This window comes from Panulirus ornatus, chromosome 6, assembly GCF_036320965.1.
Source record: "Panulirus ornatus isolate Po-2019 chromosome 6, ASM3632096v1, whole genome shotgun sequence".
Classification (NCBI taxonomy): domain Eukaryota; kingdom Metazoa; phylum Arthropoda; class Malacostraca; order Decapoda; family Palinuridae; genus Panulirus; species Panulirus ornatus.
In genome coordinates this window covers 35537826-35564083 of record NC_092229.1, presented here as the reverse complement: position 1 = coordinate 35564083, position 26258 = coordinate 35537826, and the positions used below count along the sequence as shown (strand labels likewise).

Genomic DNA, 26258 nt, shown 5'->3' with positions numbered 1-26258 from the left:
GCCCCCTCCCCCACCCAATGATTCTCTTCCACTTCCATGGTTCCATCCCCTCACAGATATCTAAAATACTTCACTTCCTCCAGTTTTTCTCCATTCAAACTTACCTCCCAATTGACTTATCCCTCAACCCTACTGTACCTAATAGCCTTGCTCTTATTCACATTTACTCTCAGCTTTCTTCTTTCACACACTTTACCAAACTCAGTCAACAGCTTCTGCAGTTTCTCACACAAATCAGCCACCAGCACTGTATCACAGCGAACAACAACTGACTCACTTCCCAAACCATCTCATCCACAACAGACTGCACACTTGCCCCTCTCTCCAAAACTCTTGCATTCACCTCCCTAACAACCCCATCCATAAACAAATTAAACAACCATGGAGATGTCACGCACCTCTGCCGCAAACCGACATTCACTGAGAACCAATCACTTTCCTCTCTTCCTACACGTACATATGCCTTACATCCTCGATAAAAACTTCACTGCTTCTAACAACTTGCCTCCCACACCATATATTCTCAATACCTTCTACAAAACATCTCTATCAACTCTATCATATGCCTTCTCCAGATCCATAAATGCTACATACAAATCCAATTGCTTTTCTAAGTATTTCTCACATACATTCTTCAAAGCAAACACCTGATCCACAAATCCTCTACCACTTCTGAAGCCACACTGCTCTTCCCCAATCTGGTGCTCTGTACATGCCTTCACCCTCTCAATCAATACCCTCCCATATAATTTCCTAGGAACACTCAACAAACTTATACCTCTGTAATTTGAGCACTAAATTTTATCCCCTTTGCCTTCATACAATGGCACTATGCAAGCACTCCGCCAATCCTCAGGCACCTAACCATGAGTCATACATACATTAAATAATCTTACCAACCAGTCAACAATACAGTCACCCCCTTTTTTAACAGATTTCACTGCAATACCATCCAAACTCGCTGCCTTGCCGGCTTTCATCTTCAGCAAAGCTTTTACTACCTCTTCTCTGTTTACTAAATCATTCTCCCTAACCCTCTCACTTTGCACACCACCTCAACCAAAACACCGTATTTCTGCCACTCTATCATCAAACACATTCAACAAACCTTCAAAATACTCACTCCATCTCCTTCTCACAGCACCACTACTTGTTAATACCTCCCATTAGCCCCCTTCACTGATGTTCCCATTTATTCCTCTGTCTTATACACTTCATTTACCTCCTTCCAAAACATCTTTTTATTCTTCCTAAAATCTAATGATACTCTCTCACCTCAACTCTCATTTGCCCTCTTTTTCACCTCTTGCACCTTTCTCTTGACCTCCTGCCTCTTTCTTTTATACATCTCCCACTCATTTGCATTATTTCCCTGCAAAAATCGTCCAAATGCCTCTCTCTTCTCTTTCACTAATAATCTTACCGCTTCATCCCACCACTCACTACCCTTTCTAATCTGCCCACCTCCCACACTCCTCATGCCACAAGCATCTTTTGCACAAGCCATCACTGCTTTCCTAAATACATCCCATTCCTTCCCCACTCCATTCTGTACTTAGTCTCTCCTGGTATTTCCTCACACAAGTCTCCTTCCAAAGCTCACTTTCTCTCACCACTCTCTTCACCCCAACATTCTCTCTTCTTTTCTGAAAACCTCTACAAATCTTCACTTTTGCCTCCACAAGATAATGATCAGACATCCCTCCAGTTGCACCTCTCAGCACATTAACATCCAAAAGTCTCTTTCGTGCGCCTACCAATTAACACGTAATCCAATAACGCTCTCTGGCCATCTCTCCTACTTACATACGTATACCTATGTATATCTCTCTTTTTAAACCAGGTATTCCCAATCACCAGTCCTTTTTCAGCATATGAATCTACAAGCTCTTCACCATTTCCATTTACAGCACTGACCACCTCATGTACACCAATTATTCCCTCAACTGCCACATTACTCACCTTTGCATTCAAATAACCCATCACTATAACCCGGTCTCGTGCATCAAAACTACTAACACACTCACTCAGCTGCTCCCAAAACACTTGCCTCACATGAACTTTCTTCTCATGCCCAGGTGCACCAAAAGAAGGCTGTGTGAGACTTAGATGCATTATAAGACTAGATTATCCCCTTGAAGTACTGAGAATCAAAACTTTCCCAAATTCCAAGCCTATCACAGCAGCAGCATCTGACCTCATTGGTTATGATATACCACTGAGGAAAACTAAATGATATTTCTAATGCTGTTAGTCAGCACTTTCACTTTCTTATTGTATTCTTTCATACTCACAGAATATTCAGTAAATGGCAACTCATCTTTTAGCTCCCTAGAATATTTCTTACTATAAGTATGGCACAAATAATTCTTAAAATGAGTATCACCAAAGTAGTGAAATATAATTGTTTGTCCCGTTTCAGTAAACAAATAACTGTTAACATTATCTAACAGGGGTAAATAAAAGAATATAACATAAGAAAGGGATTTTTGATTATATAATAAATAAAAAAATTAGTCAAAAGTATCAACCATACCAAAGCAACAGAATACTGTAGTACTGCTCATTTTGAATTTCATGGAACCCAAGGTTACAGAGACTTTTTTGCTGACATAAACATATGTAGTCTTTTCAAACTATTATGATTTAACTGTAATACAAAGCATGATGAACGAACAGCTACCGCTCTGGCAGGATGGAAGTGAAACTACACTTTTTAGATTAAACTAATTAAATTAAAAAAATAAGTGATATGAAAAATTACTTACTTCAATATAGCCCCTTGCTTTTACTGGTGATCTTTCCACCATGTAATCCTCGGGTGATGGTAACTGGAAAATAGAGACACTGATGTAGCATGCTACAAAGAATTACATCCAAGCCAAATACTTACTCACATTGCATTTCTTATCAAATGTTGAACATATACTATTGGACTTTCCTGTCAATTCTCAATGCCTTCAAATAATTAAACTTCATACTTTCATTATTCACAAGAACTTGCAAATCATATTACATTCACAAGACTAGTTCTTTATGACACCATGAGAAGTAAGCACATCATTTATTCATACATGTGCAAGGAATACAAGTACACCACCGATTTTCCTGCACTCTTGGTTCCAAGGCCTTGCCAAATTAACCATTTTGCCTGACCAACCGTGGTCACGTAATAATAATTCATTAACACGCCAATAACTCACTAATTATACATCTCCCATGTGTCTAAAGAATACCATGGACTGCTAGAAATTTACATTAAACAAACATTAAATGTTTGGGCACCCTAAGATGGTCTGTCCTTAGATTGTTTGAACCCAGTGGCGTATCTAGGGTATGGCAGGTAGGGCAGGTGCCCTGGGCGCCAACTGAAGGGGGGCGCCAGTGGTGTAATGGCGTCCTGGATCCAGACAATGATTCGGATCTTAAAGATTTAGATTTCTTGACCATGAAAACATATCTTTGGCATTTGGAATCACATTGATATTATTAATTCAATGGTTATTCACAAAAATATATATTTCCATAATGGATACAGACAATGTTTTGGATCACTCCCAAAATCTAATCAGATGGTCCTTCTGTCAATTCTGACTTTCCCTGAAACTGTCATCAAAATTTACTTATAACTTTTGTTGAAAGTTCCTCACAGACAAACAAACAAACACCGGTAAAACATTATCTCCTTGGGGGAGGTAATAAAAACAAAAAATATTGGTATTTGATTGGACAGGGGCGCAATATCAGTGCTTGCCATAGACGATATTTCCCCTAGATACACCCATGTTTGAATCCTGTGGGGTCTTTTTCATCTTCTGTTGTTAGTGTTTTCCCAGGTAAGCATCACCAGAATAATGCAGTTTCATCTACATTATACACCAGCTCAGGACTGAGGTGCTCGTCAGCTAAGAGTTTCGAAAATTCGTCCACATACTCAGTAGCTCCTTCGTGGTTTGCAGACTGCTTTTCTCAGCATACTTTATTCATGGAAATTCCAAAACGCTTCTTGAATCTTTGAAGCCATCCTTCACTATAGTCATGCTCATGTTGTAATTGAAGTTCTTTATGGAACAACTTAGTCTGGTCCATTATTATGCTACCTGACAAGTCCACATCACCACTCCGACGCTGTTGAAACCATTCCATCATCACTCGATTGTGCTCAGTACTCTTACCATCTTTCATAGTTTTTCTAATCGTCATTTGCTTCTTGGAATCGCTGTCAGCATAGAATTTAAACATTTTCTCCCTTTGCTTCTTTATATCATAAACAGTTGATGAACCAATACTGTAGATGTCACACAGCTTACGCACCAAAACACCACGGTCCATTTTTTAAACAGTTCTTCTTTATCTTGGATCAATATGGACTGGTGTTTACGTTTGACACCACGACCGACACTCTCATATATCTTAGAAGCCATAGCTGGAGTTAAATTTAAGCAAAATAAATTAAGAATCTCACAGAATTGCGGTATCACCACCAACGAGTGGTGTAAAAAATGTAAATAAGTGGGCCCTACACACAGCGACATCTTTGGCCACCCAGTAAACTAGTATGGTGGCCGCGATAAATTCAAGTTCCCTCATGTAATTCTGTCCGGACTAAAAGAGGTGCTGAACCAACAGTTGCCGGAATATTTGTGGTGTACCTGTAGAGTGAATTGGACCTATGTGGTATAATGGGGTTGACGTGCTGTCAATGGATTGAACCAGGGAATGTGAAGCGTCTGGGGTAAACCATGGGAAGGTCTATGGAGCCTGGATGTGAAAAGGGAACTGTGGTTTCGGTGCATTACACATAACAGCTAGAGACTGAGTGAGAACAAATGTGGCCATTTTGTCTTTCCCTTTCGATACCTTGCTGGAGGAGGAAGGGGTGTGTGTGTGTGTGTGTGTGTGTGTGTGTGTGTGTGTGTGTGTGTGTGTGTGTGTTGGGGGGGGGTGCTATTTCCTGTGTGGCAAGGTAGTGATAGGAATGGATGAAGGTAGCAAGTATGAATATATGTAAATGTGTGTATATGTATATGTCTGTGTGTGTATATGTATGTGTAAGGTGAAATGTATATGTATATATATGTGCATGTATGGGCATTTATGTATATATATGTAAATGATACCAGGGAAGAATGGTTTGGGAATGTCTTGGCAGTAAAGTCAGGGGTTGGTGAAAAGACAAGAGCTAAGGAAGGAGGAGCATTACTCTTGAAGCAGGAACTGTGGGATTATGTAATAGAATGTAAGAAAGTAAATTCCATATTGAAGTGGGCAAAAGTGAAAGTGGACGGAGAGATATGGGTGATTATTGGTGCCTATGCACTTGGTCATGAGAGGAAAGATCACGAAAGGCAGCTGAGTGAGTGTGCTAGCAGCTTTGATACACGAGACTGGGTTATACTGATGGACGATTTGAATGCGAAGGTGAGTAATGTGGCAGTTGAGGGTATAATTGGCATATAAGGGTTGTTCAGAGTTGAAAATGAAAATGGTAAAGAGCTTGTGGATTTGTGTGCTGAAAAAGAACTGGTGATTGGGAATATATATATATATATATATATATATATATATATATATATATATATATATATATATATATATATATATATATATATTTTTTTTTTTTCAAACTATTCGCCATTTCCCGCGTTAGCAAGGTAGCGTTAAGAACAGAGGACTGGGCCTTTGAGGGAATACCCTCACCTGGCCCAATTCTCTGTTCCTTCTTTTGGAAAAAAAAAAAAAAAAAAACGAGAGGGGAGGATTTCCAGCCCCCCGCTCCCTCCCTTTTAGTCGCCTTCTACGATTCGCAGGGAATACGTGGGAAGTATTCTTAATCCCCAATCCCCAGGGATATATATATATATATATATATATATATATATATATATATATATATATATATATATATATATATATATATAAATATATATATTTTTTTTTTCAAACTATTCGCCATTTCCCGCATTAGCAAGGTAGCGTTAAGAACAGAGAACTGGGCCTCTGAGGATATATCCTCACCTGGCTTCCTTCTCTGTTCCTTCTTTTGGAAAATTAAAAAAAAATATATATATATATATATATATATATATATATATATATATATATATAGGGATAGGGGATTAAGAATACTTCCCACGTATTCCCTGCGTGTCGTAGAAGGCAACTAAAAGGGGAGGGAGCGGGGGGCTGGAAATCCTCCCCTCTCGTTTTTTTTTAATTTTCCAAAAGAAGGAACAGAGAATTGGGCCAGGTGAGGGTATTCCCTCAAAGGCCCAGTCCTCTGTTCTTAATGCTACCTCGCTAACGCGGGAAATGGCGAATAGTTTAAAAAAAAAAAGAAAAAGAAAAGATATATATATATATATATATATATATATATATATATATATATATATATATATATCCCTGGGGATAGGGGAGAAAGAATACTTCCCACGTATTCCCTGCGTGTCGTAGAAGTCGACTAAAAGGGGAGGGAGTGTGGGGCTGGAAATCCTCCCCTCTCGTTTTTTTTTTAATTTTCCAAAAGAAGGAACAGAGAAGGGGGCCAAGTGAGAATATTCCCTCAAAGGCCCAATCCTCTGTTCTTAAAGCTACCTCGCTAATGCGGGAAATGGCGAATAGTTTGAAAGAAAGAAAGAAATATATATATATATATATATATATATATATATATATATATATATATATATATGTGTGTGTTAGTGGTTTTGATGCACGAGACCGGGTTATAGTGTTGGGTGATTTGAATGCAAAGGTGAGTAATGTGGCAGTTGAGGGAATAATTGGTATACATGGGGTGTTCAGTGTTGTAAATGGAAATGGTGAAGAGCTTGTAGATTTATGTGCTGAAAAAGGACTGATGATTGGGAATACCTCGTTTAAAAATCAAGATATACATAAGTATACTTATGTAAGTAGGACAGATGGCCAGAGAGCGTTATTGGATTACGTGTTAATTGACAGGCGCGCGAAAGAGAGACTTTTGGATGTTAATGTGCTGAGAGGTGCAACTGGAGGGATGTCTGATCATTATCTTGTGGAGGCTAAGGTGAAGATTTGTATGGGTTTCCAGAAAAGAAGAGTGAGTGTTGGGGTAAAGAGGGTGGTGAGAGTAAGTGAGCTTGGGAAGGAGACTTGTGTGAGGAAGTACCAGGAGAGACTGACTACAGAATGGAAAAAGGTGAGAACAATGAAAGTAAGGGGAGTGGGGGAGGAATGGGATGTATTTAGGGAATCAGTGATGGATTGCGCAAAAGATGCTTGTGGCATGAGAAGAGTGAGAGGTGGGTTGATTAGAAAGGGTAGTGAGTGGTGGGATGAAGAAGTAAGAGTATTAGTTAAAGAGAAGAGAGAGGCATTTGGACAATTTTTGCAGGGAAAAAATGAAATTGAGTGGGAGATGTATAAAAGAAAGAGACAGGAGGTCAAGAGAAAGGTGCACGAGGTGAAAAAAAGGGCAAATGAGAGTTGGGGTGAGAGAGTATCATTAAATTTTAGGGAGAATAAAAAGATGTTCTGGAAGGAGGTAAATAAAGTGCGTAAGACAAGGGAGCAAATGGGAACTTCAGTGAAGGGCGCAAATGGGGAGGTGATAACAAGTAGTGGTGATGTGAGAAGGAGATGGAGTGAGTATTTTGAAGGTTTGTTGAATGTGTTTGATGATAGAGTGCATAGTGCCATTGTACAAAGGCAAAGGGGATAAGAGTGAGTGCTCAAATTACAGAGGTATAAGTTTGTTGAGTATTCCTGGCAAATTATATGGGAGGGTATTGATTGAGAGGGTGAAGGCATGTACAGAGCATCAGATTGGGGAAGAGCAGTGTGGTTTCAGAAGTGGTAGAGGATGTGTGGATCAGGTGTTTGCTTTGAAGAATGTATGTGAGAAATACTTAGAAAAGCAAATGGATTTGTATGTAGCATTTATGGATCTGGAGAAGGCATATGATAGAGTTGATAGAGATGCTCTGTGGAAGGTATTAAGAACATATGGTGTGGGAGGCAAGTTGTTAGAAGCAGTGAAAAGTTTTTATCGAGGATGTAAGGCATGTGTACGTGTAGGAAGAGAGGAAAGTGACTGGTTCTCAGTGAATGTAGGTTTGCGGCAGGGGTGTGTGATGTCTCCATGGTTGTTTAATTTGTTTATGGATGGGGTTGTTAGGGAGGTGAATGCAAGAGTTTTGGAAAGAGGGGCAAGTATGAAGTCTGTTGGGGATGAGAGAGCTTGGGAAGTGAGTCAGTTGTTGTTCGCTGATGATACAGCGCTGGTGGCTGATTCATGTGAGAAACTGCAGAAGCTGGTGACTGAGTTTGGTAAAGTGTGTGAAAGAAGAAAGTTAAGAGTAAATGTGAATAAGAGCAAGGTTATTAGGTACAGTAGGGTTGAGGGTCAAGTCAATTGGGAGGTGAGTTTGAATGGAGAAAAACTGGAGGAAGTGAAGTGTTTTAGATATCTGGGAGTGGATCTGGCAGCGGATGGAAACATGGAAGCGGAAGTGGATCATTGGGTGGGGGAGGGGGCAAAAATTCTGGGAGCCTTGAAGAATGTGTGGAAGTCGAGAACATTATCTCGGAAAGCAAAAATGGGTATGTTTGAAGGAATAGTGGTTCCGACAATGTTGTATGGTTGCGAGGCGTGGACTATGGATAGAGTTGTGCGCAGGAGGATGGATGTGCTGGAAATGAGATGTTTGAGGACAATGTGTGGTGTGAGGTGGTTTGATTGAGTAAGTAACGTAAAGGTAAGAGAGATGTGTGGAAATAAAAAGAGCGTGGTTGAGAGAGCAGAAGAGGGTGTTTTGAAATGGTTTGGTCACATGGAGAGAATGAGTGAGGAAAGATTGACCAGGAGGATATATGTGTCGGAGGTGGAGGGAACGAGGAGAAGAGGGAGACCAAATTGGAGGTGGAAAGATGGAGTGAAAAAGATTTTGTGTGATCGGGGCCTGAACATGCAGGAGGGCGAAAGGAGGGCAAGGAATAGAGTGAATTGGAGCGATGTGGTATACCGGGGTTGACGTGCTGTCAGTGGATTGAATCAAGGCATCTGAAGCGTCTGGGGTAAACCATGGAAAGCTGTGTAGGTATGTATATTTGCGTTTGTGGACGTATGTATATACATGTGTATGGGGGTGGGTTGGGCCATTTCTTTCGTCTGTTTCCTTGCGCTACCTCACAAACGCAGGAGACAGCGACAAAGCAAAAAGAAAAAAAAAATATATATATATATATATATTTTTTTTTTTCTTTTATACTTTATATATATATATATATATATATATATATATATATATATATATATATATATATATATATATATATATATATATATGTGTGGATCAGGTGTTTGCTTTGAAGAATGAATGTGAGAAATACTTAGAAAAGCAAATGGATTTGTATGTAGCATTTATGGATCTGGAGAAGGCATATGACAGAGTTGATAGAGATGCCCTGTGGAGGGTATTAAGAATATATGGTGTGGGAGGCAAGTTGTTAGAAGCAGTGAAAAGTTTTTATCAAGGATGTAAGGCATGTGTACGTGTAGGAAGAGAGGAAAGTGATTGGTTCTCAGTGAATGTGGGTTTGCGGCAGGGGTGTGTGATGTCTCCATGGTTGTTCAATTTGTTTATGGATGGGGTTGTTAGGGAGGTGAATGCAAGAGTTTTGGAAAGAGGGGCAAGTATGAAGTCTGTTGGGGATGAGAGAGCTTGAGAAGTGAGTCAGTTGTTGTTCGCTGATGATACAGCGCTGGTGGCTGATTCATGTGAGAAACTGCAGAAGCTGGTGACTGAGTTTGGTAAAGTGTGTGAAAGAAGAATGTTAAGAGTAAATGTGAATAAGAGCAAGGTAATTAGGTACAGTAGGGCTGAGGGTCAAGTCAATTGGGAGGTAAGTTTGAATGGAGAAAAACTGGAGGAAGTGAAGTGTTTTAGATATCTGGGAGTGGATCTGGCAGCAGATGGAACCATGGAAGCGGAAGTGGATCATAGGGTGGGGGAGGGGACGAAAATCCTGGGAGCCTTGAAGAATGTGTGGAAGTCGAGAACATTATCTCGGAAAGCAAAAATGGGTATGTTTGAAGGAATGGTGGTTCCAACAATGTTGTATGGTTGTGAGGCGTGGGCTATGGATAGAGTTGTGCGCAGGAGGATGGATGTGCTGGAAATGAGATGTTTGAGGACAATGTGTGGTGTGAGGTGATTTGATCAAGTATGTAACGTAAGGGTAAGAGAGATGTGTGGAAATAAAAAGAGCGTGGTTGAGAGAGCAGAAGAGGGTGTTTTGAAATGGTTTGGGCACATGGAGAGAATGAGTGAGGAAAGATTGACCAAGAGGATATATGTGTCGGAGGTGGAGGGAACGAGAAGTGGGAGACCAAATTGGAGGTGGAAAGATGGAGTGAAAAAGATTTTGTGTGATCGGGGCCTGAACATGCAGGAGGGTGAAAGGAGGGCAAGGAATAGAGTGAATTGGATCGATGTGGTATACCGGGGTTGACGTGCTGTCAGTGGATACAATCAGGGCATGTGAAGCGTCTGGGGTAAAACATGGAAAGCTGTGTAGGTATGTATATTTGCGTGTGTGGACGTATGTATATACATGTGTATGGGGGTGGGTTGGGCCATTTCTTTTGTATCTTTCCTTGCGCTACCTCGCACATGTTAATGTGCTGAGAGGTGCAACTGGAGGGATGTCTGATCATTATCTTGTGGAGGCTAAGGTGAAGATTTGTATGGGTTTTCAGAAAAGAAGAGTGAATGTTGGGGTGAAGAGGGTGGTGAGAGTAAGTGAGCTTGGGAAGGAGACTTGTGTGAGGAAGTACCAGGAGAGACTGAGTACAGAATGGAAAAAGGTGAGAACAATGGAAGTAAGGGGAGTGGGGGAGGAATGGGATGTATTTAGGGAATCAGTGATGGATTGCACAAAAGATGCTTGTGGCATGAGAAGAGTGGGAGGTGGGTTGATTTGAAAGGGTAGTGAGTGGTGGGATGAAGAAGTAAGAGTATTAGTGAAAGAGAAGAGAGAGGCATTTGGACGATTTTTGCAGGGAAAAAATGAAATTGAGTGGGAGATGTATAAAAGAAAGAGACAGGAGGTCAAGAGAAAGGTGCAAGAGGTGAAAAAAAGGGCAAATGAGAGTAGGGGTGAGAGAGCATCATTAAATTTTAGGGAGAATAAAAAGATGTTCTGGAAGGAGGTAAATAAAGTGCGTAAGACAAGGGAGCAAATGGGAACTTCAGTGAAGGGCGCAAATGGGGAGGTGATAACAAGTAGTGGTGATGTGAGAAGGAGATGGAGTGAGTATTTTGAAGGTTTGTTGAATGTGTTTGATGATAGAGTGGCAGATATAGGGTGTTTTGGTCGAGGTGGTGTGCAAAGTGAGAGGGTTAGGTAAAATGATTTGGTAAACAGAGAAGAGGTAGTAAAAGCTTTGCAGAAGATGAAATCCGGCAAGGCAGCAGGTTTGGATGGTATTGCAGTGGAATTTATTAAAAAAGGGGGTGACTGTATTGTTGACTGGTTGGTAAGGTTATTTAATGTATGTATGACTCATGGTGAGGTGCCTGAGGATTGGCGGAATGCGTGCATAGTGCCATTGTACAAAGGCAAAGGGGATAAGAGTGAGTGCTCAAATTACAGAGGTATAAGTTTGTTGAGTATTCCTGGTAAATTATATGGGAGGGTATTGATTGAGAGGGTGAAGGCATGTACAGAGCATCAGATTGGGGAAGAGCAGTGTGGTTTCAGAAGTGGTAGAGGATGTGTGGATCAGGTGTTTGCTTTGAAGAATGTATGTGAGAAATACTTATAAAAGCAAATGGATTTGTATGTAGCATTTATGGATCTGGAGAAGGCATATGATAGAGTTGATAGAGATGCTCTGTGAAGGTATTAAGAATATATGGTGTGGGAGGCAAGTTGTTAGAAGCAGTGAAAAGTTTTTATCGAGGATGTAAGGCATGTGTACGTGTAGGAAGAGAGGAAAGTGATTGGTTCTCAGCGAATGTAGGTTTGCGGCAGGGGTGTATGATGTCTCCATGGTTGTTTAATTTGTTTATGGATGGGGTTGTTAGGGAGGTGAATGCAAGAGTTTTGGAAAGAGGGGCAAGTATGAAGTCTGTTGGGGATGAGAGAGCTTGGGAAGTGAGTCAGTTGTTGTTCGCTGATGATACAGCGCTGGTGGCTGATTCATGTGAGAAACTGCAGAAGCTGGTGACTGAGTTTGGTAAAGTGTGTGAAAGAAGAAAGTTAAGAGTAAATGTGAATAAGAGCAAGGTTATTAGGTACAGTAGGGTTGAGGGTCAAGTCAATTGGGAGGTGAGTTTGAATGGAGAAAAACTGGAGGAAGTGAAGTGTTTTAGATATCTGGGAGTGGATCTGGCAGCGGATGGAACCATGGAAGCAGAAGTGGATCATAGGGTGGGGGAAGGGGCGAAAATTCTGGGAGCCTTGAAGATTGTTTGGAAGTCGAGAACATTGTCTCGGAAAGCAAAAATGGGTATGTTTGAAGGAATAGTGGTTCCAACAATGTTGTATGGTTGCGAGGCGTGGGCTATGGATAGAGTTGTGCGCAGGAGGATGGATGTGCTGGAAATGAGATGTTTGAGGACAATGTGTGGTGTGAGGTGGTTTGATCGAGTAAGTAACGTATGGGTAAGAGAGATGTGTGGAAATAAAAAGAGCTAGGTTGAGAGAGCAGAAGAGGGTGTTTTGAAATGGTTTGGGCACATGGAGAGAATGAGTGAGGAAAGATTGACCAAGAGGATATATGTGTCGGAGGTGGAGGGAACGAGGAGAAGAGGGAGACCAAATTGGAGGTGGAAAGATGGAGTGAAAAAGATTTTGTGTGATCGGGGCCTGAACATGCAGGAGGGTGAAAGGAGGGCAAGGAATAGAGTGAATTGGAGCGATGTGGTATACCGGGGTTGACGTGTTGTCAGTGGATTGAATCAGGGCATGTGAAGCGTCTGGGGTAAACCATGGAAAGCTGTGTAGGTATGTATATTTGCGCGTGTGGACGTATGTATATACATGTGTATGGGGGTGGGTTGGGCCATTTCTTTTGTCTGTTTCCTTGCGCTACCTCGCAAACGCGGGAGACAGCGACAAAGCAAAAGAAAAAAAAAAAGAAAATATATATATATATATATATATATATATATATATATATATATATATATATATATATATATATATATATATAGACGGAACCATGGAAGTGGAAGTGAGTCAGAGGGTGAAGGAGGGGGCGACGCTTCTGGGAGCATTGAAGAATGTATGGAAGGTGAGAATGCTGTCTCGGAGAGCAAAAATGGGTACGTCTGAAGGAATAGTGGTTCCAACAACGTTATATGGTTGCAAGGCATGGGCTATATATTGGGTTGTGCAGAGGAGGGTGGATGTGTTGGAAATGAGATGCTTGAGGACAATATGTGGTGTGAGGTGGTCTGATTGAGTATGTAATAAAAGGGTAAGAGATATGTGTGGTAATAAAAACAGTGTGGTTGGGAGAGGAAAAGAGAGAGTATTGAAATGGTTTAGTCACATGGAGTGGATGAGTGAGGAAAGATAGAAAAAAAGGATATATGTGTCAGAGGTGGAGGGAACGAGAGGTGGGAGACAGATTTAGAGGTGGAAGGATGGAATAAAAAAGATTTTGAGTGATCGGGGCCTGAAAATACAGGAGGGTGAAAGGCGTGCAAGGAATAAAGTGAATTGGAACAATGTGGTATACCGGGGTCGACGTACTATCAATGGAATGAACCAGGGGATGTGAAGCATCTGGGGTAAACCATGGAAAGATCTGGGGGGCCTGGATGTGGAAAGGGGGCTGTGGTTTCTGTGCATTAAGTGCTAACTCGCGGGCACGTGGAGGGAGTGGGTTGCCATTTCATGTGTGGTGAGGTGGCAATGAGAATAGATGAAGGCAGCAAGTATCAATATGTGCAAATGTAGATATGTACATGTCTGTGTATATATATGCATGTATACGTTGAAACGTTTATGTATGTATATGTGCGTCTGTGGGCTTGTATGTATATATGTGTGTATGTGGGTGGGTTGGACCATTCTTTCGTCTGTTTCCTTGCGCTACCTTGCTAAAAAGGGAGCCAGCAACAAAGAATAATATAATACTATAATATAATAAAATATATTAATATTTATTTATTTTGCTTTGTCGCTGTCTCCCGCGTTAGCGACGTAGCGCAAGGAAACAGACGAAAGAACGGCCCAACCCACCCACATACACATGTATATATATACACGTCCACACACGCAAATATACATACCTATACATCTCAATGAACACATATATATATATATACACACAGACATATACATATATACACATGTACATAATTCACACTTTCTGCCTTTATTCATTCCCATCGCCACCTCGCCACACATGGAATAACAACCCCCTCCCCCCTCATGTGTGCGAGGTAGCGCTAGGAAAAGACAACAAAGGCCACATTCGTTCACACTCAGTCTCTACCTGTCATGTAATAATGCACCGAAACCACAGCTCCCTTTCCACATCCAGGCCCCACAGAACTTTCCATGGTTTACCCCAGACACTTCACATGCCATGGTTCAATCCACTGACAGCACGTCGACCCCAGTATACCACATCGTTCCAATTCACTCTATTCCTTGCACGCCTTTCACCCTCCTGCATGTTCAGGCCCCGATCACTCAAAATCTTTTTCACTCCATCTTTCCAAATCCAATTTGGTCTCCCACTTCTCCTCGTTCCCTCCACCTCTGACACATATATCCTCTTGGTCAATCTTTCCTCACTCATTCTCTCCATGTGACCAAACCATTTCAAAACACCCTCATCTGCTCTCTCAACCACGCTCTATTTCCACACATCTCTCTTACCCTTACATTACTTACTCGATCAAACCACCTCACACCACACATTGTCCTCAAACATCTCATTTCCAGCACATCCATCCTCCTGCGCACAACTCTATCCATAGTCCACGCCTCGCAACCATACAACATTGTTTGAACCACTATTCCTTCAAACATACCCATTTTTGCTTTCCGAGATAATGTTCTCGACTTCCACACATTCTTCAAGGCTCCCAGAATTTTCGCCCCCTCCCCCACCCTATGATCCACTTCTGCTTCCATGGTTCCATCCGCTGCCAGATCCACTCCCAGATATCTAAAACACTTCACTTCCTCCAGTTTTTCTCCATTCAAACTCACCTCCCAATTGACTTGAACCTTAACCCTACTGTACCTAATATCCTTGCTGTTATTCACATTTACTCTTAACTCTCTTCTTTCACACACTTTACCAAACTCAGTCACCAGCTTCTGCAGTTTCTCACATGAATCAGCCACCAGCGCTGTATCATCAGCGAACAACAACTGACTCACTTCCCAAGCTCTCTCATCCACAACAGACTGCATACTTGCCCCTCTTTCCAAAACTCTTGCATTCACCTCCCTAACAACCCCATCCATAAACAAATTAAACAACCATGGAGACATCACACACCCCTGCTGCAAACCTACATTCACTGAGAACCAATCTCTTTCCTCTCTTCCTACATGTACACATGCCTTACATCCTCGATAAAAACTTTTCACTGCTTCTAACAACTTGCCTCTCACACCATATATTCTTAATACCTTCCACAGAGCATCTCTATCAACTCTATCACATGCCTTCTCCAGATCCGTAAATGCTACATACAAATCCATTTGCTTTTCTAAGTATTTCTCACATACATTCTACACATTCTCTACCACTTCTGAAACCACACTGCTCTTCCCCAATCTGATGCTCTGTACATGCCTTCACCCTCTCAATCAATATCCTCCCATATAATTTCTCAGGAATACTCAACAAACTTATACCTCTGTAATTTGAGCACTCACTCTTATCCCCTTTGCCTTTGTACAATGGCACTATGCAAGCATTCTGCCAATCCTCAGGCACCTCACCATGAATCATACATACATTAAATAACCTTACCGACCAGTCAACAATATATATAACATATATATATGTATATCATATAATATTACACATATCCATGGGGATAGGGGAGAAAGAATACTTCCCACACATTTCTCGCATGTCGTGAAAGGGGACTATAGGGGACGAGAGCGGGGGGCTAGCAACCCTCCCCTCCTTATATTTCAACTTTCTAAAAGGGGAAACAGAAGAAAGAGTCACGCGAGGAGTGCACATCCTCTTCGAAGGCTAAGATTGGGGTGTCTAAATGAGTGTGGATACAACCAAGATGAGAAAAAAGGAGAGATAGGTAATATGTTTGAGGAAAGGAACCTGGATGTTTTGACTCTGAGTGAAACGAAGCTCAAGGGTAAAGGGGAGGAGTGGTTTGGGAATGCTTTGGGAATAAAGTCAGAGGCTGGTGAGAGGACAAGAGTAAAGGAAGGAGTGGCACTTCTCCTGAAACAGGAGTTGTGGGAGTATGTGATAGAGTGTAATAAAGTAAACTCTAGATTGACATGGGTAATACTGAAAGTGGATGGAGAGAGATGCGTGATTATTGGTGCCTATGCACCTGGACATGATAAGAAAGATCATGAGAGGCAAGTGTTTTGGGAGCAACTGAGTAAGTGTGTTAGCAGTTTTGATGCATGAGACCGGGTTATAGTAATGGGTAATTTGAATGCAAAGGTGAGTAGTGTGGCAGTCGATGGAATAAACTGGTGTACATGGGGTGTTCAGTTTTGGAAATAGTGAAGAGTTTTAGATTTGTGTGCTGAAAAAGATTAGTGATTGGGAATACCTGGTTTAAAAAGAGAGATATACATAAGTATACATATTTTGAGTAGGAGAGAGGGTCAAAGAGCATTATTAAATCACGTGTTAATTGATAGGCGCGAGAGAGACTTTCGGATGATAATGTGCTGAGAGGTGCAACTGGATGGATTTCTGATCATTATCTTGTGGAGGCGAAGGTGAAAATATGTAGAGGTTTTCAGAGAAGAAGAGAGAATGTCAGGGTGAAGAGAGTAGTGAGAGTAAGTGAGCTTGGGAAGGAGACTTGTGTGAGGAGTACCAGGAGAGACTGAGTACAGAATGGAAAAAGGTGAGAACAATGGAAGTAAGGGGAGTGGGGAGGAATGGGATGTATTTAGGGAATCAGTGATGGATTGCGCAAAAGATGCTTGTGGCATGAGAAGAGTGGGAGGTGGGTTGATTAGAAAGGGTAGTGAGTGGTGGGATGAAGAAGTAAGAGTATTAGTGAAAGAGAAGAGAGAGGCATTTGGACGATTTTTGCAGGGAAAAAATGAAATTGAGTGGGAGATGTATAAAAGAAAGAGACAGGAGGTCAAGAGAAAGGTGCAAGAGGTGAAAAAAGGGCAAATGAGAGTAGGGGTGAGAGAGTATCATTAAATTTTAGGGAGAATAAAAAGATGTTCTGGAAGGAGGTAAATAAAGTGCGTAAGACAAGGGAGCAAATGGGAACTTCAGTGAAGGGCGCAAATGGGGAGGTGATAACAAGTAGTGGTGATGTGAGAAGGAGATGGAGTGAGTATTTTGAAGGTTTGTTGAATGTGTTTGATGATAGAGTGGCAGATATAGGGTGTTTTGGTCGAGGTGGTGTGCAAAGTGAGAGGGTTAGGTAAAATGATTTGGTAAACAGAGAAGAGGTAGTAAAAGCTTTGCGGAAGATGAAAGCCGGCAAGGCAGCAGGTTTGGATGGTATTCCAGTGGAATTTATTAAAAAAGGGGGTGACTGTATTGTTGACTGGTTGGTAAGGTTATTTAATGTATGTATGACTCATGGTGAGGTGCCTGAGGATTGGCGGAATGCGTGCATAGTGCCATTGTACAAAGGCAAAGGGGATAAGAGTGAGTGCTCAAATTACAGAGGTATAAGTTTGTTGAGTATTCCTGGTAAATTATATGGGAGGGTATTGATTGAGAGGGTGAAGGCATGTACAGAGCATCAGATTGGGGAAGAGCAGTGTGGTTTCAGAAGTGGTAGAGGATGTGTGGATCAGGTGTTTGCTTTGAAGAATGTATGTGAGAAATACTTAGAAAAGCAAATGGATTTGTATGTAGCATTTATGGATCTGGAGAAGGCATATGATAGAGTTGATAGAGATGCTCTGTGGAAGGTATTAAGAATATATGGTGTGGGAGGCAAGTTGTTAGAAGCAGTGAAAAGTTTTTATCGAGGATGTAAGGCATGTGTACGTGTACGAAGAGAGGAAAGTGATTGGTTCTCAGCGAATGTAGGTTTGCGGCAGGGGTGTATGATGTCTCCATGGTTGTTTAATTTGTTTATGGATGGGGTTGTTAGGGAGGTGAATGGAAGAGTTTTGGAAAGAGGGGCAAGTATGAAGTCTGTTGGGGATGAGAGAGCTTGGGAAGTGAGTCAGTTGTTGTTCGCTGATGATACAGCGCTGGTGGCTGATTCATGTGAGAAACTGCAGAAGCTGGTGACTGAATTTGGTAAAGTGTGTGAAAGAAGAAAGTTAAGAGTAAATGTGAATAAGAGCAAGGTTATTAGGTACAGTAGGGTTGAGGGTCAAAAAGTCAATTGGGAGGTGAGTTTGAATGGAGAAAAACTGGAGGAAGTGAAGTGTTTTAGATATCTGGGAGTGGATCTGGCAGCGGATGGAACCATGGAAGCGGAAGTGGATCATAGGGTGGTGGAAGGGGCGAAAATTCTGGGAGCCTTGAAGAATGTGTGGAAGTCGAGAACATTGTCTCGAAAAGCAAAAATGGGTATGTTTGAAGGAATAGTGGTTCCAACAATGTTGTATGGTTGCGAGGCGTGGGCTATGGATAGAGTTGTGCGCAGGAGGATGGATGTGCTGGAAATGAGATGTTTGAGGACAATGTGTGGTGTGAGGTGGCTTGATCGAGTAAGTAACGTAAGGGTAAGAGAGATGTGTGGAAATAAAAAGAGCGTGGTTGAGAGAGCAGAAGAGGGTGTTTTGAAATGGTTTGGGCACATGGAGAGAATGAGTGAGGAAAGATTGACCAAGAGGATATATGTGTCGGAGGTGGAGGGAACGAGGAGAAGAGGGAGACCAAATTGGAGGTGGAAAGATGGAGTGAAAAAGATTTTGTGTGATCGGGGCCTGAACATGCAGGAGGGTGAAAGGAGGGCAAGGAATAGAGTGAATTGGAGCGATGTGGTATACCGGGGTTGACGTGCTGTCAGTGGATTGAATCAGGGCATGTGAAGCGTCTGGGGTAAACCATGGAAAGCTGTGTAGGTATGTATATTTGCGTGTGTGGACGTATGTATATACATGTGTATGGGGGTGGGTTGGGCCATTTCTTTTGTCTGTTTCCTTGCGCTACCTCGCAAATGCGGGAGACAGCGACAAAGCAAAAGAAAAAAAAAAAGAAATATATATATATATTTTTTTTTCTTTTAAACTATTCGCCATTTCCCGCGTTAGCGAGGTAGCGTTAGGAACAGAGGACTGGGCCTTTTTTTGAATATCCTCACCTGGCCCCCTCTGTTCCTTCTTTTGGAAAATTTAAAAAAAAAAAAAAAAAAATGAGAGGGGAGGATTTCCAGCCCCCCGCTCCCTCCCCTTTTAGTCGCCTTCTACGACACGCAGGGAATACGTGGGAAGTATTCTTAATCCCCTATCCCCAGGGATATATATATATATATATATATATATATATATATATATATATATAGACGGAACCATGGAAGTGGAAGTGAGTCAGAGGGTGAAGGAGGGGGCGACGCTTCTGGGAGCATTGAAGATTGTATGGAAGGTGAGAATGCTGTCTCGGAGAGCAAAAATGGGTACGTCTGAAGGAATAGTGGTTCCAACAACGTTATATGGTTGCAAGGCATGGGCTATATATTGGGTTGTGCAGAGGAGGGTGGATGTGTTGGAAATGAGATGCTTGAGGACAATATGTGGTGTGAGGTGGTCTGATTGAGTATGTAATAAAAGGGTAAGAGAGATGTGTGGTAATAAAAACAGTGTGGTTGGGAGAGGAAAAGAGAGAGTATTGAAATGGTTTAGTCACATGGAGTGGATGAGTGAGGAAAGATTGAAAAAAAGGATATATGTGTCAGAGGTGGAGGGAACGAGAGGTGGGAGACAGATTTAGAGGTGGAAGGATGGAATAAAAAAGATTTTGAGTGATCGGGGCCTGAAAATACAGGAGGGTGAAAGGCGTGCAAGGAATAAAGTGAATTGGAACAATGTGGTATACCGGGGTTGACGTACTATCAATGGAATGAACCAGGGGATGTGAAGCATCTGGGGTAAACTATGGAAAGATTTGGGGGGCCTGGATGTGGAAAGGGGGCTGTGGTTTCTGTGCATTAAGTGCTAACTCGCGGGCACGTGGAGGGAGTGGGTTGCCATTTCATGTGTGGTGAGGTGGCAATGAGAATAGATGAAGGCAGGAAGTATCAATATGTGCAAATGTAGATATGTACATGTCTGTGTATATATATGCATGTATACGTTGAAATGTTTATGTATGTATATGTGCGTGTGTGGGCTTGTATGTATATATGTGTGTATGTGGGTGGGTTGGACCATTCTTTCGTCTGTTTCCTTGCGCTACCTTGCTAAAAAGGGAGCCAGCAACAAAGAATAATATAATACTATAATATAATAAAATATATTAATATTTATTTATTTTGCTTTGTCGCTGTCTCCTGCGTTAGCGACGTAGCGCAAGGAAACAGACGAAAGAACAGCCCAACCCACCCACATACACATGTATATATATACACGTCCACACACGCAAATATACATACCTATACATCTCAATGAACACATATATATATATATATATATATACACACAGACATATACATATATAAACATGTACATAATTCACACTTTCTGCCTTTATTCATTCCCATCGCCACCTCGCCACACATGGAATAACATCCCCCTCCCCCCTCATGTGTGCGAGGTAGCGCTAGGAAAAGACAACAAAGGCCACATTCGTTCACACTCAGTCTCTACCTGTCATGTAATAATGCACCAAAACCACAGCTCCCTTTCCACATCCAGGCCCCACACAACTTTCCATGGTTTACCCCAGACACTTCACATGCCATGGTTCAATCCACTGACAGCATGTCGACCCCGGTATACCACATCGCTCCAATTCACTCTATTCCTTGCACGCCTTTCACCCTCCTGCATGTTCAGGCCCCGATCACTCAAAATCTTTTTCACTCCATCTTTCCAAATCCAATTTGGTCTCCCACTTCTCCTCGTTCCCTCCACCTCTGACACATATATCCTCTTGGTCAATCTTTCCTCACTCATTCTCTCCATGTGACCAAAACATTTCAAAACACCCTCTTCTGCTCTCTCAACCACGCTCTATTTCCACACATCTCTCTTACCCTTACATTACTTACTCGATCAAACCACCTCACACCACATATTGTCCTTAAACATCTTATTTGCAGCACGTCCACCCTCCTACGCACAACTCTATCCATAGCCCACGCCTCGAAGCCATACAACATTGTTGGAACCACTATTCCTTCAAACATACCCATTTTTGCTTTCCGAGATAATGTTCTCGACTTCCAAACATTCTTCAAGGCTCCCAGAATTTTCGCCCCCTCCCCCACCCAATGATTCACTTCTGCTTCCATGGTTCCATCTGCTGCCAGATCCACTCCCAGATATCTAAAACACTTCACTTCCTCCAGTTTCTCTCCATTCAAATTCACCTCCCAATTGACTTGACCCTCAACCCTACTGTACCTAATAACCTTGCTCTTATTCACATTTACTCTTAACTTTCTTCTTTCAAACACTTTACCAAACTCAGTCACCAGCTTCTGCAGTTTCTCACATGAATCAGCCACCAGCGCTGTATCATCAGCGAACAACAACTGACTCACTTCTCAAGCTCTCTCATCCCCAACAGACTTCATACTTGCCCCTCTTTCCAAAACTCTTGCATTCACCTCCCTAACAACCCCATCCATAAACAAATTAAACAACCATGGAGACATCACACACCCCTGCTGCAAACCTACATTCACTGAGAACCAATCTCTTTCCTCTCTTCCTACATGTACACATGCCTTACATCCTCGATAAAAACTTTTCACTGCTTCTAACAACTTGCCTCTCACACCATATATTCTTAATACCTTCCACAGAGCATCTCTATCAACTCTATCACATGCCTTCTCCAGATCCGTAAATGCTACATACAAATCCATTTGCTTTTCTAAGTATTTCTCACATACATTCTACACATTCTCTACCACTTCTGAAACCACACTGCTCTTCCCCAATCTGATGCTCTGTACATGCCTTCACCCTCTAAATCAATATCCTCCCATACAATTTCTCAGGAATACTCAACAAACTTATACCTCTGTAATTTGAGCACTCACTCTTATCCCCTTTGCCTTTGTACAATGGCACTATGCAAGCATTCCGCCAATCCTCAGGCACCTCACCATGAATCATACATACATTAAATAACCTTACCGACCAGTCAACAATAAATATAACATATATATATGTATATCATATAATATTACACATATCCATGGGGATAGAGGAGAAAGAATACTTCCCACACATTTCTCGCATGTCGTGAAAGGGGACTATAGGGGACGAGAGCGGGGGGCTAGCAACCCTCCCCTCCTTATATTTCAACTTTCTAAAAGGGGAAACAGAAGAAAGAGTCACGCGAGGAGTGCACATCCTCTTCGAAGGCTAAGATTGGGGTGTCTAAATGAGTGTGGATACAACCAAGATGAGAAAAAAGGAGAGATAGGTAATATGTTTGAGGAAAGGAACCTGGATGTTTTGACTCTGAGTGAAACGAAGCTCAAGGGTAAAGGGGAGGAGTGGTTTGGGAATGCTTTGGGAATAAAGTCAGAGGCTGGTGAGAGGACAAGAGTAAAGGAAGGAGTAGCACTTCTCCTGAAACAGGAGTTGTGGGAGTATGTGATAGAGTGTAATAAAGTAAACTCTAGATTGACATGGGTAATACTGAAAGTGGATGGAGAGAGATGCGTGATTATTGGTGCCTATGCACCTGGACATGATAAGAAAGATCATGAGAGGCAAGTGTTTTGGGAGCAACTGAGTAAGTGTGTTAGCAGTTTTGATGCATGAGACCGGGTTATAGTAATGGGTAATTTGAATGCAAAGGTGAGTAGTGTGGCAGTCGATGGAATAACTGGTGTACATGGGGTGTTCAGTTTTGGAAATAGTGAAGAGCTTGTAGATTTGTGTGCTGAAAAAGATTAGTGATTGGGAATACCTGGTTTAAAAAGAGAGATATACACAAGTATACATATGTGAGTAGGAGAGAGGGTCAAAGAGCATTATTAAATCACGTGTTAATTGATAGGCGCGAGAGAGACTTTCGGATGATAATGTGCAGAGAGGTGCAACTGGATGGATTTCTGATCATTATCTTGTGGAGGCGAAGGTGAAAATATGTAGAGGTTTTCAGAGAAGAAGAGAGAATGTCAGGGTGAAGAGAGTAGTGAGAGTAAGTGAGCTTGGGAAGGAGACTTGTGTGAGGAAATACCAAGAGTGACTGAGTGCAGAATGGAAAAAGGTGAGAGCAAAGGACGTAAGGGGAGTGGGGGAGAAATGGGATGTATTTAGGGAAGCAGCGATGGCTTGCGCAAAAGATGCTGGTGCCATGAGAAGCATGGGAGGTGGGCAGATTAGAAAAGGTAGTGAGTGTGGTGGGATAAAGAAGTAAGATTATTACTGAAAGAGAAGAGAGAGTCATCTGGACGATTTTTGCAGGGAAATAGTGCAAATGACTAGGACATGTATAAAAGAAAGAGGCATGAGACAAGAGAAATGTGCAAGAGGTGAAAAAGAGGGCAAATGAGCGTTGGGGTGAGAGTGTATCATTAAATTTTAGGAAGAATAAAAAGATGTCTGATCATTATCTTGTGGAGGCTAAGGTGAAGATTTGTATGGGTTTTCAGAAAAGAAGAGTGAATGTTGGGGTGAAGAGGGTGGTGAGAGTAAGTGAGCTTGAGAAGGAGACCTGTGTGAGGAAGTACCAGGAGAGACTGAGTACAGAATGGAAAAAGGTGAGAACAATGGAAGCAAGGGGAGTGGGGGAGGAATGGGATGTATTTAGGGAATCAGTGATGGATTGCGCAAAAGATGCTTGTGGCATGAGAAGAGTGGGAGGTGGGTTGATTAGAAAGAGTAGTGAGTGGTGGGATGAAGAAGTAAGAGTATTAGTGAAAGAGAAGAGAGAGGCATTTGGACGATTTTTGCAGGGAAAAAATGCAATTGAGTGAGAGATGTATAAAAGAAAGAGACAGGAGGTCAAGAGAAAGGTGCAAGAGGTGAAAAAAAGGGCAAATGAGAGTTGGGGTGAGAGTATCATTAAACTTTAGGGAGAATAAAAAGATGTTCTGGAAGGAGGTAAATAAAGTGCGTAAGACAAGGGAGCAAATGGGAACCAGTGAAGGGTGCAAATGGGGAGGTGATAACAAGTAGTGGTGATGTGAGAAGGAGATGGAGTGAGTATTTTGAAGGTTTGTTGAATGTGTTTGATGATAGAGTGGCAGATATAGGGTGTTTTGGTCGAGGTGGTGGGCAAAGTGAGAGGGTTAGGGAAAATGATTTGGTAAACAGAGAAGAGGTAGTGAAAGCTTTGCGGAAGATGAAAGCCGGCAAGGCAGCAGGTTTGGATGGCATTGCAGTGGAATTTATTAAAAAAGGGGGTGACTGTATTGTTGACTGGTTGGTAAGGTTATTTAATGTATGTATGACTCATGGTGAGGTGCCTGAGGATTGGCGGAATGCGTGCATAGTGCCATTGTACAAAGGCAAATGGGATAAGAGTGAGTGCTCAAATTACAGAGGTATAAGTTTGTTGAGTATTCCTGGTAAATTATATGGGAGGGTATTGATTGAGAGGGTGAAGGCATGTACAGAGCATCAGATTGGGGAAGAGCAGTGTGGTTTCAGAAGTGGTAGAGGATGTGTGGATCAGGTGTTTGCTTTGAAGAATGTATGTGAGAAATACTTAGAAAAGCAAATGGATTTGTATGTAGCATTTATGGATCTGGAGAAGGCATATGATAGAGTTGATAGAGATGCTCTGTGGAAGGTATTAAGAATATATGGTGTGGGAGGAAAGTTGTTAGAAGCAGTGAAAAGTTTTTATCGAGGATGTAAGGCATGTGTACGTGTAGGAAGAGAGGAAAGTGATTGGTTCTCAGTGAATGTAGGTTTGCGGCAGGGGTGTGTGATGTTTCCATGGTTGTTTAATTTGTTTATGGATGGGGTTGTTAGGGAGGTAAATGCAAGAGTTTTGGAAAGAGGGGCAAGTATGAAGTCTGTTGGGGATGAGAGAGCTTGGGAAGTGAGTCAGTTGTTGTTCGCTGATGATACAGCGCTGGTGGCTGATTCATGTGAGAAACTGCAGAAGCTGGTGACTGAGTTTGGTAAAGTGTGTGGAAGAAGAAAGTTAAGAGTAAATGTGAATAAGAGCAAGGTTATTAGGTACAGTAGGGTTGAGGGTCAAGTCAATTGGGAGGTGAGTTTGAATGGAGAAAAACTGGAGGAAGTGAAGTGTTTTAGATATCTGGGAGTGGATCTGGCAGCGGATGGAACCATGGAAGCGGAAGTGGATCATAGGGTGGGGGAGGGGGCGAAAATTCTGGGGGCCTTGAAGAATGTGTGGAAGTCGAGAACATTATCTCGGAAAGCAAAAATGGGTATGTTTGAAGGAATAGTGGTTCCAACAATGTTGTATGGTTGCGAGGCGTGGGCTATGGATAGAGTTGTGCGCAGGAGGATGGATGTGCTGGAAATGAGATGTTTGAGGACAATGTGTGGTGTGAGGTGGTTTGATCGAGTGAGTAACGTAAGGGTAAGAGAGATGTGTGGAAATAAAAAGAGCGTGGTTGAGAGAGCAGAAGAGGGTGTTTTGAAGTGGTTTGGGCACATGGAGAGGATGAGTGAGGAAAGATTGACCAAGAGGATATATGTGTCGGAGGTGGAGGGAGCAAGGAGAAGAGGGAGACCAAATTGGAGGTGGAAAGATGGAGTGAAAAAGATTTTGTGTGATCGGGGCCTGAACATGCAGGAGGGTGAAAGGAGGGCAAGGAATAGAGTGAATTGGAGCGATGTGGTATACCGGGGTTGACGTGCTGTCAGTGGATTGAATCAAGGCATGTGAAGCGTCTGGGGTAAACCATGGAAAGCTGTGTAGGTATGTATATTTGCGTGTGTGGACGTATGTATATACATGTGTATGGGGGGGGGTTGGGCCATTTCTT

The 26258-nt window shown here is 42.0% G+C and overlaps 1 protein-coding gene across 4 annotated transcripts in view; it reads right to left on the bottom strand.

Annotated features, from left to right (window-relative positions):
* LOC139749156 (alpha-latrocrustotoxin-Lt1a-like) overlaps positions 1-26258 on the bottom strand; it is a 180940-nt gene that overhangs the window by 38807 nt on the left and 115875 nt on the right. For all 4 annotated transcript variants that reach the window (XM_071662795.1, XM_071662797.1, XM_071662794.1 and 1 more), the window contains one exon: positions 2769-2831. In XM_071662795.1, the coding sequence (XP_071518896.1) occupies positions 2769-2831 (63 nt within the window). The remainder of the gene's footprint in view (positions 1-2768; positions 2832-26258) is intronic.